This window comes from Arachis hypogaea, chromosome 9, assembly GCF_003086295.3.
Source record: "Arachis hypogaea cultivar Tifrunner chromosome 9, arahy.Tifrunner.gnm2.J5K5, whole genome shotgun sequence".
In the NCBI taxonomy this organism is placed as follows: domain Eukaryota; kingdom Viridiplantae; phylum Streptophyta; class Magnoliopsida; order Fabales; family Fabaceae; genus Arachis; species Arachis hypogaea.
The window spans coordinates 10,259,780-10,270,972 of NC_092044.1; the positions used below are offsets into that span (position 1 = coordinate 10,259,780).

Below are 11,193 nucleotides of genomic sequence, written 5' to 3' on the forward strand. Positions count from 1 at the left end.
AGACCTCTGGAACAGCCCTGCGAAGAACCAACAACGCAGCAATCCGAACAAGAAGCACATGTTGATGTGTAAGTTTTACTGCTTATATAAATACCGATAATGTTTACTGCTTATACATTGTTTAAATATGGTTCAGTTGAAACCAGAAATGAATTTAATGTGTTGTTGTCTTTGGACTCTCTTCTGTTTCTTATAGCTACCCTCAAGAATCCAAAAAGCAGGGTGTTGCGGGGTCTCTTACAAGTTCTGTTATTGAAGAGTTTTTCAAAGATGACAATGTCTATGAAATTTCTGATGAAGAACAATTATAAGAACCTCCGGTGGCAAGGTAATCAGAACAAGAAATTATAATCTTGTCATCATTTGATAGGTATGTTACTTGCTTTTCTTTAATATCATTTTTTTAATATCATTTCGGTTCACTGTAAATTTTGATTTAGGTTCACTATTTGTTTGGATTTTGGTTCACTATAATGATTAATATCATTTTTGTTTAATATCTTTATTAAATATCTATCATCTTGCAATGCTGTTCAACCTAGGGAAAGGGAAGATGAAAGGCATTTCTTTAACCTTGGAATAAGTCCACCAGCATCTCAACCAAGTCAGCCCTCTCAATCGAGTATTCCACAGCTTGAAATCCTGGAAGAGGCGGTGATAGATGTTGGAGTGACAGCAGCATTAAAGTTTGCTGAAGCAACAACTTCAGAGCCATCCTTACTAGCTGCTAAAGTTTACAAAATCCCGGAAAAAAAAGATAAAAATCACGAATGAGTTGAATGAAAAGTGTCATCATTGGATGACACATGTGAAACAGACAAGAGATGGTAGCAATGAATATGAGGCAATATTTGTCTTGAAACATGAGGCACTTTACGAGGGGTTAAGAGAATATTTTATGTCTCTAATGCCCAAAGAACACGTGCATGCCTAAGTAAATTCTTTGCCAGTTGCAATAACGTTAATGATTTTTCTAAACATTCTTATATAGTATATCTCATAAAATTTTCATCCTGTAGGTGGTTAGTATACACAACATGATTCTCAACGAAATAAAAGTTCGGCGGTATCAGGAAAAATATACATTGTGCCACTGGATATTGTGGTAAGCTAAATTTCTTATTCAATGTTGATTACTTTTCGGTTCGGTGGGAATATTAATAATGATTCACCTGATTGTTATATGTTTTGTTGAGTTCTTTTGCATGAAGAAAACTTTTCTCTTGATAATTGAGTGTTTTTCACATTTTATTCAGCATATGAATTGTGTTGGGTTCGGTGGAAATGTGATTTAACTGATATTCATTTTGCAGAATTTTATGATGGGAACACATGGCGAGTCCTACACTGATAAGAGGACAAACAAGGCCTACAGGTTTGATATTAAGCAGTATGCCCACCACCGCCAGTTTCTTGACAAAAGAAAACTTGCATCGCATCCATTTGTAAGTTGTAATTTCTAAAAATTCTTTGATAATTCTCTTGTTTGCTATTGTTTCGACTGAAATATTCTATAATTTTCTCAAACTTCAGCTATTTGTGCCAATTTGCAATGGAGCCCATTGGTGGTTGTGGATTGCAAATGTCAACAAAAAGAAATTATATGTGCTTGACCCTATCAATAAGCTGCCAGAAAATATACCCGATTCAAGGAAGAAACTGAACAAATTTGTTGTAAGTTATTTTTTTTCTAAATTATTCAAATTATTCAGTACATGAAATGAGTTCGGTTGAGTGTTGTTGGTTCTCTTTATTTACTTTTTTTTATCTCTTTCAAGATTTAATAATTTCCCAGATGAGGGTGTATGCTGGGGCAGAACCTTTAATGGAGGATGGACTAGGAGAAGAAGTAGAGTATATCCAATTGAATGGTCAACGTACAAAGTAAGAAACTTTCTCTTCTATGATGCTATTTTTAATGTGTTTTATTTTGTATACTATTGATCGTATTATACTCAATTCTTGCTTAGCTATGATTGTGGAATATAAGTGATGAAATGGCTCGAAACAATTGATCCACAAAAAATTAAAAGTGGGAAGAGATATAAATATAAAGCTTGGATACAAATAAATACTTTCTATATTAATAAACTTCTTTCTTTTCTTATTTGATAGTGTAACTACGGCTTTGAAGTTTGTTGTTACTCGATTCAATAGTTCTTTTTCATGCAGAAATACTATTCTTGTTGATTGAAATTTGATGACCATTTATTCACCACATAAACAATGTTTGGTTCGTTGGCCTTTATAATTTTGATTCACCAAGTGAATGCTTTTCGGTTCGGTGGCCTCCTTTTAATTTGTTCAGGGTTTAGGGTTACTGTCATTGGATTTTTATAATATAACTAGGACTTTGAATGAAATTTGTTGTTATTTAATGTGATTTTGATTTAATTGATATTTAATGTGTTCAGGGTTTAGAGTTATTGTCATTGCATTTTTACAGTATAATTAAGATTTTGAAAGTTATTGTTCTTATTTCAGTTGGGTTCATTTCTTATGTAACTAATTTCTTTCAATTGAAATGTAGGAAGAGATTAATAGCTTCAGGTACCAATATGGTCCGCACATTCTGTTACATGAAATGAACAAAATCAAAGACCAAGTGATTTGGGAATTTGAAGCAATAAGACTCCCGAAGTCATCTGTTGCCTTCTCCAGCCTTTATTGTAAATTCATATCTGGGGATTTAGATAGTAAATAGCATATACTATGATTGACTGGTTGTAATTAACAATATTTTGTTTTACTTGTTTTAAAAGCAAAAAATGCTTACTTCAAATGTATATATGTCAATATTAATATAAATGTTAATGTTAATATTTATATTTGATTCAAGATGGATTACTCATCTGAGATGTTAATTTATATATCTCTTGAAACTGTTTGGCTGCTGTTTTATTCCAGGTTCTCAGTGATTGCAATCATTATATTTACCAATACATTACGAACACCAAAAGAAAACAGTGAACCGAAATTAATACACTGGGCGAACCGAAAGTTGCAAACACATTAAACCCTAAACCCTAAAACCCTACACCCTAAACCCTAAACCCTAAACTCCTAAACCCTAAACCCTAAACCGAAACCCTGAACCCTAAACCCTGAACCCTGAACTCTGAACCCTAAACTCTAAAACCCTAACCCCTAAAACCTTAAACCCTGAACCCTAAACCCTAAACCTTAAACCCTGAATCCTGAACCCTGAAATTAACCCTAGACTAACAACAGTAGATGAATTGAAAAATTGCATATATCAATATAGAATTTCACAAAAAAATGACTATTCATTAAAGACTAACAATATTCAAAAATTAACCCTGCTATAACCATGGTGAACCAAAATTTTCTCATGGGTGAACAAAAATTTACATTAATAAAATTAAAACTTGTACAATCCTCTCTTGGATAATTCATATATGGCGCATTGTAAAGACTAGAGCTTGACTGAATCGATGATCCAGAGTCTAAAAAGTTCAACTACAAAAGACATAATTAATTGTATATTAGCAAAATTGACAATTGAATTTTTAACTAATCAAAAGCAAGTCAATTTTACCTCGCTTGGAGCTATCTTTTTTTTTTCTTCATGGCATTTGAGATCTTTTTTTCCTGGTTTGATCCAAGTTTGTTCTTGGGCTGACCTCTTGTTTTGACACGTGATGGACTTTAAAGGTCATTCACATTGCTTAATGTCGCTTCTTCCTGGGTTAACAAACTTTTTCCTTTGCTTCTCTCTTGATATTCTTCCATCTCTACCATGACCTTGTCAAATGCTCGGTGCAGAATTCCAGTTAACTCTTTAGACTCGGATGCAAATTCACATATATTGTGCGACTGAAACACCAATTCGTCAAATCTCTTACTTCTTGGCTCCAGTATAGGTTCATCTTGGCTGCTCTAGATGTGTGTGTGCCTCCTCTTTATGTTCTTGCTCCAGCGTTCCAATATGTATTTTGGTGCCACGTTATCCACTCGCTCAAAGCTTAAGACGCTTAGGGAATGGCGGCACAATATGCCCCTAGACTCAAACAGCAAGCAATGGCACTTTACATCTCGTGATACTGCGTCGTAGGTGACGACAAACTTGTTGAATGTGGAGTTGAAAACCTACTCTATGACTTCATATGTTGTGAAACCTAGGGTGGAATGCATTGATCTTGTGATACAGTTCACTTTACCTCTGAATTGGGCTTGAACTTCCCTAAACTTCTCATGGGTATATACATGCTGAAACTGTGCCTCTATTGCTGATTTTGTTGCGCACGGTATCACGATGTGAAAAAATGCAGCATCAAATTCTCTCTCTGCTTGCTCTCTGCTTGCTAGGCAATTGTTGTATTGCTTCACGAATTGTCTCAAGGAGCTATTCCGTGTGATGAACTTGTTGAAAAATGAATGCATGCTCTCGCTCCTTTGTGTGCTTCTCATCCCAGCCCAAAAGTGGTGATCCAAGTAAACTGGAATCCATATATGCCGATCCTCGAATAGTTCTGCAAACCAAATCGAACCCATAAGGTGTGGTGAACCGAAAACAGTACATGCTTTGGAAAAAAAAGATATGAGCATAAAAATAATTCGAATTGAAATCTCAATTACCTGAAAGCTACTTGTTGCCTCCGAGGCCGTACTTTCTGAGGAAATCGATCCAGTTTCTGTCAAATGCTTCTTTTCTGTACGAGTTCCAAACAACATGCCTCATCTCTTGTTTAATTTCGTTGTGTGCCTTGTAGCCATTTAATTTGCTTTGGATCTTCTTCATAATGTGCCAGATGCACCAGCGGTGAATTGTTGTTGGCATGCACAGCTCAATTGCCCTTTGAATCGATGCGCATTGATCGGTAAGAATACCTTTTAGTGCCTTCCCTCCTATGCAACATAGCCAACACTCAAATAGCCATTTGAATGATTGGATGTCCTCATTTTTCATCAGCGTGCATCCAAGAAATGTCGACTGGCCGTGGTGATTCACGCCCACAAAAGAACCTAAAACCAAATTATACCTGCATAAAAAACAAGCAGACGGTGGTGAACCGAAATATAAACATGCACTGAACATCAAAAATATATATGAATGAACCGAATACCTGTTTGTGTTATAGGTGGTGTCAAATGAAACCACGTCTCCGAAATAATCAAATGTAGCCCTGCTTCTTGCATCAGCCCAGAATGCATGTTTAATGTAGTGATCACCTTCAAGGTTGAGCTCAAAGAAGAAATTTTGGTTTTTCTCTTTCATTCTTTCTAGGTACTTCCCAAATTCTTTGGCATTGTCTTCTTCGAAAATATTCCGTACTTCTCTTGTGATGTAATTCCTCACATCTTTTTCAATAAAATCTAGTTTACGGTGGCTGCCAGCTGCTGCCACAAATAATTGGTAAGTTTTGCTCGGTCTGATTCTGGCTTCCTCGTGGGTTTCGATGGTGCGACACACAAACATGCTAATCTCCCTGTGTTGTTTGAGCATCTCAACTTGGTCTGGACAACAAGGATGTGAGTGATTCAAAACAACTTTGGAAATTGTCCAAAAACTAACATCCTTCATTATGTGTACGCAAATTCTGGCCGGACAATTTAACCCAGCTAAAAAGTTTGTCTTCAAAGTTGGAGATATCTTGGATTTTTACCTCCCCTCTCTAGAGCATACAGTTAGTTGATTCTTAATCTTGTCTCCATCCCGAGTCGTGTTCCTTATTTTTGTAGAAAAACCGACAAGTTTGGAATAATGCTTGTAGAACTTTTCAGCTTCTTCTAATGTCTTGAAAATCATTCCCACCTTTGGAATAAATTTTTCATCCACAACATAGCTGGTCTGCACGGTAAACCGAAATCTTAATTATGGTGAAAGAATTATATAATGCTTAGAGAACAAAACAGAATATATTCGTCTAATTTTTTTTACTCCTTTTTGCATACCGAACCGAACACATGCACATGGTGAATCAACTCTTTAGTACTTACCGAACCAAAAAGTTACTCACAGTTACTCATATTTAGTCACACTTACAGTTATCCACAGTTATATATTATCAATTCAATTCAATTCAATTCAGATATAGATCACCTCAGTCCATTCAATTCACTTCAAATAAAATTAGTAATTTCATTCCATTGAATTAGATTCAAAATTCAATAATCCAAACCTCATCAAATTGATACGTTTCGGAAGAATTATCCAAATCGCACTCATTCAACTGATTTGAAGTTGATTCATTCATTGTTTCAATTCAAAAGTGCAAATCGAAGAAGAAAACGAAAAAGAAGATGAACAACGAAGCTAATTACATTGAAGTCAATCTAGATCCATAATGCAGAGAAGAAAAACGCGAATAGAGGAAAACAACGAATTTAATTAGGTTGAAGAAGAAGAAGGAGAACAGGAAGAAGAAGAAGAATGAGAACAAAGAACAAGAAGAAGAACGTGAACAAAGAAGAAGAAGAAGAAGAAGGTACTTAGATTACATTATATGGAAAGGTTTACGTTAAAAAAGGTTTACGTTGAGAAATATTGATCATGCAAAAGAAAAATTACGTTATATATGTTATATGAGACGCATGTAAAATAAACGAGTGTGTGGATAAGGAAAAACGCGTAGAGTGAAAAGTACTTAGATACCATGCATGTAATTTTTACATGAATGTAAAGTTTTTTCGTTTTTTTAAATATCATTCACATAATCAATGTTAAAAAAATTATTTTTACTGAAATAATATATAATTAAATTTACGTGTAAAATTCTTGTACAGTAACAACATATTAAAATTAAATTCTTAATTTATTTCAATTTTATTTCTATCATCTAATGTTACTCTTATCGCTAACCTTTAATAATTAACCTTTAGCCAATTTTTTTTACTAATTTTGTTCCCTTCCACCTAGTACCATCATCATCATTCATCATCCTCCGCACTCTTGTCTCTCACTCTCCAACCCTCGCTCCACCATTCAATCATCCCTTCTCCCCCTCACCTTATTGTAAGATACTCAAGAGTAGTGAACTGAGTAATGAAAATTGATAATTTTTGATAATGTGAAAGCATAATCAAGTTAAATGAACAAATGCTTTCGTACTAATATTTTTTTAAGAATTTGCAAGGGAATTCTAAATACTTATAAAGAGTTATACTTTGCACAACCCTTTAAAAATAAATAACAATAAAATATATAAAATTTAAAGATAGAGAGATTTTACTCCGTAAACTTTATTTTATTGTCAAAATTTTTTTTTATTATCCATCAATCTTCTAAGATGCTTGATAAACCATCACAAACAATAACACTTTGAAATACCTCATGTAACGACGTAATTTTCGACAGGTCCGAATCACTGTCAGTCGTCAGATATTATTTTTCAATAGCTCTATAAAACTCTAAACTCGATAATATTTATTACATATGAGCCTTTCGTACTTTAAACTCTTATCATATATTTTTTTTTAGTAAACCCATTAGCAACAACCAACACACATCCACAGAGATATACAGTATAAAAATTATATACCAATCTAACAGCAAAGTCAAATAGCAACAAGATTATAGAAAACTCTCATACATGTATACATCTCAAGTTAGTTCATACAAACTTGACATATATATATATATACGACTGACAACTTTCCAGGTATCTGGTTCATATAGAAAACTCTTAAACTGGTACCCGAGTTAAAAGAAAAAAAATATCAAGTCCTATCCCTAAAAGATGCTACAAAGGTGAGGGGAAGCAATGTTTAAAGAACAAAGACCATCTTTCCTACATTCTTTTCCATCATCGGGGCACAAGTCGGCAGACATCGTCTCAGGACTAGTTTCAAGCATCTCCTGTAGGGTTCAAAAATACAAGCTCCTTTGGCACCTCTCTGAATAGAACTCCACTGGTGGCAGACAAGTCGAGATCCTCCATCTGGGGAGAAAAGAAAAAGGAAAGGGTGAGAACCTATATGGTTCCCAGTAAGGCGACACCGTAAAAACACATTTCTCTCGTGAAACTTAGAGTTCTGCCTCTATTGTAACGACTCGCTTGCTAAGTCTCTCGGCTATTTCCGTATCACGGGCTCTGACATAATTCTATCTTGACATCTTCCGTTGGGGTTAATGCCACTCTTTTATGCTATTCTCTATGGCTATTGTTCCTAGTTTTATTATCTTAATCTGGGCTTTGGAGAACTTGTGATTATGCAACTTTAAATACAAACAGGAATTAGAGAATAGAAAATTAACAAGAAGCAGATAGCACGTAGCAGAAAGAATGAACAGTAAACAATCACAATCAAATGCGCAAACAGTTTATGATGCATGCCTGTTCCTAGCGCAGGCCATGAGCTCATGCGTCAGTTGTCTACCCCAACCCGACTTTACTGGGGGTGAACTCCAAATATGGTCTCTTTACCGTGTCAATTAGGCAAAACTATCATCATGGACGAACTCATGTCAATTAGGATATCTTGGCATCACGGTAAGACATGCTATCAATTAGGCGAACATTCCCGCATTAGCAATCTCAGGCTATCAGTTAGGCGGGCACTTTCGCATTAGCAATTTGGCACAAGGCCCATTCAACATACATTATGCTATCAATTAAGCAGACATTCCCGCATTAGCAATCATAGGCTATCAGTTAGGCGGGCACTTCCACATTAGCAGTTTGGCACAAAGGCCCAGTCAAATTATCATTTTTATTCATTGTTTCTTATTTCCTTTCTTTTCATTATGCCTCCGCATCACCTTATAAATATACATACATCCGTATCACCACATAACTAAGCATACCTCCACATCACCATATTACTAAGCATACCTCCGCAACACCTTTTAACCTTAACCTTCTTAGGATAACTTGCATTCTTATTTATTTTCTAACTTGTTTAGCCTAATACCTTTTTGGCGACAGTTTTCTATCTAACAATTAATATCACAAACGGACTCAGATTCGCGTAAACTTTATGTCCACATGTTCGTATTGAACTCAAGTTTCTAAAGGTCTAGAAATCATTTTTTTCTGGGCTGTTTGATGATAGATATTGAAGAACACCCGAGACTGTTGTTCTTAGATTTTTGGGATAGCACCTTACTATTTTGCTATGTAGTTCTTATGTTGTGAATACTTATGCATGAACTACCTCTCTTGGTAAGGTAATTCTAGAGATCCTAATCTTTAATTTGAATTAAGTTTTGCTGAATTTGGATTAGAATTGAATTTTATACAAGTTTTAGAATTCTGCTACTGCATTTATAAAGATTCAGGAAAAACAGCAAACAACAGTGTTTTTGTAAAATCCATAATAATTTCAATTCTAATCCGTTGCTTCTAAATTTTGGTGAGATTATACTCAAAACTCCTAAGTTTCAGAATCCACAAGTTTCGGGTTCATATCACTTCATTTGATTAGCTAATTGTCAATTAGAATTGGTGCCCTGTTTTCATAAATCAGTTTAGAGTTTCCAACAAGCAACCTAGCTTCCAAGTGACTTAATTAAGTCTACAAAATAGATCTGGACATGAAACTTGTACTCACTTAAAATAGACTGAGAGATCTTTAAAACTCTTTTGAAAGAAACTCAAAATGCCGTTTAAATCAAAAGTTATAGCGTCTGGAAGTTGGTACTGCAGAACCAGAAAACCAGAAAATTTTGCAGCACCTACTAAACTTCAAAAATTCATATCTTCCAAACCACTTGGCCAAATTTTCTGAAATATTTATGGAGTGATCTTGACTTATTGAAATTTGATAGAAAAATAGATTGGTTTGAAAATCATATCTATATTGCTCCCAGTTTTTATTTTAAGTTGCTGTCCAAAATTCTACAGAATTTCTGCAGCATAGGTACTTAAGTTTATAAACACTAACTTGCTTCCCTAAAACCTTAACCGTTATACATCATTGATCCTAATTCATTTAGGTCATCTCTTGTTTCATATAGATTACAGCTCCAAGAGCCTCAATTCCATATATTCCAAAAATTTACACCATCGGTATCATATCATTACACCTTCACAATATCAAACTCTGCACTATGCTCAGCAACAATTACTCAACAAATTCATGACACACTAGCAGAATTTTGTAGCAAGCTATTGTAACATCAAATCTATGACTTTACCACACAATCATATAGAATCATCATCAACAATAAAATCACAACTATCGGTTACACATATATCTAATCTAATCACCTAACCCCTTACCTCTTTTGATGCTCAAGAACACAATTCCTACTCTCTTGTTTTCTTGAATCAGGAACCTCTTGTAGGTGGTGGTTCTTGGAAAATTCGGTCACTCCAGCAAGAAATGGAGCACAATAAAAATTGAATTTTTGTATTGGAGAAAAAGAAGAAAGAACAGAGGTTACTGGGTCATACCCAATAGTGAAGCTATGAAGAAATCAGATGGGGAAGAGGATGAAGCTCCCTCCCTAGCTTCGGTCAGCACCTTCCATGGTCATCCTCCTCTTTTCCTCGGTGATGGTGCGATGGAGATGATGAAGAAATCCATTCTTGCTCTCTCTTCCTCTCTCGGCTCCATCTTTGTCCTTCTCTTCTTTTTTGTTTGTGCACTTTTGTTGTATGAAGAAGAATGAGAAGCTTGGCTCATATACAGTGGAGAAGAGGTGAGCTGGTGCAAAAAACTTCGTGGCTCCCTTCCTCAGCAACACACAAGCAACACATTGAATGAGCAAGAGGTGACCATGGTTCTTCCCTAGTTTTGTTCGGTGATGAGAGGAGAAAGAACGAAGTTGGAACTAATCAAGGTTAGGTTCTTTCTCTTGGTTTTATTTTCGTGATCATGGTTCGGTTGAACCAAGAAAGGAAAAGTGGTTTAATATATGTTGGTTCACGGTTAACTAAACTTAATGATATATCTATACTTTTCATTTATCAAATATAAATCTGCCTTATTATTTTATGATGAGGTAATTTTCAGATATTTATTGAATTTCTCATCACAGAAATTCTGAGAATAATTCCATGGAGAATCGAGATGTTATACCTCACATAATCCTCACCATTAATTTATTAAATTGAACTCTACTTAAAAATGCTAGCTCTAAAAACATGAAAAATTTCAAATTTTATATATTTTTCCTTTGAACACTTAATATATTTTAAGGTATCGTCTCTGACTAAGTGTATAAAAGTTTCACCACTTAAAAATCATACTCTAAGAAAACTTTAAAGTATTTCCAAATTAAAAAAT

General features: G+C 34.8%; 1 protein-coding gene across 5 annotated transcripts; it reads right to left on the reverse strand.

The window, feature by feature from the left end:
* Nucleotides 1–3,345: 3,345 nt before the first annotated feature.
* LOC112710319 (protein FAR1-RELATED SEQUENCE 5) lies at nucleotides 3,346–10,793 on the reverse strand. Of its 5 annotated transcripts, XR_011865348.1 has the most exons (5): nucleotides 10,185–10,793; nucleotides 5,088–5,812; nucleotides 4,600–5,003; nucleotides 3,560–4,493; nucleotides 3,346–3,480 (listed from the first exon to the last, which is right to left on the reverse strand). XR_011865348.1 is itself a non-coding variant. In XM_025762488.3 (4 exons), exons 2-3 carry the CDS (start codon nucleotides 5,543–5,545, stop codon nucleotides 4,607–4,609), a joined length of 855 nt encoding a protein of 284 aa, XP_025618273.1. In that variant the 5' UTR covers nucleotides 5,546–5,812; nucleotides 10,185–10,793; the 3' UTR covers nucleotides 3,346–4,493; nucleotides 4,600–4,606. The 5 variants fall into 5 exon arrangements, 2 of the variants coding, with proteins under 2 accessions (XP_025618273.1, XP_025618274.1); XR_011865346.1 differs by having other exon boundaries at nucleotides 4,600–5,812; nucleotides 10,359–10,672; XM_025762488.3 differs by having other exon boundaries at nucleotides 3,346–4,493.
* Between the last annotated feature and the right edge of the window lie 400 nt (nucleotides 10,794–11,193).

What these genes read in the sequence shown, in the direction of transcription:
- LOC112710319 (XM_025762488.3), bottom strand. Translation starts at nt 5,545, where the DNA reads ATGAAGGATGTTAGTTTTTGGACAATTTCCAAAGTTGTTTTGAATCAC. An exon ending in ACCACCTATAACACAAACAG is followed by an intron (nt 5,004 to 5,087) that starts GTATTCGGTTCA and finishes TTTTTTATGCAG; the next exon opens with GTATAATTTGGTTTTAGGTT.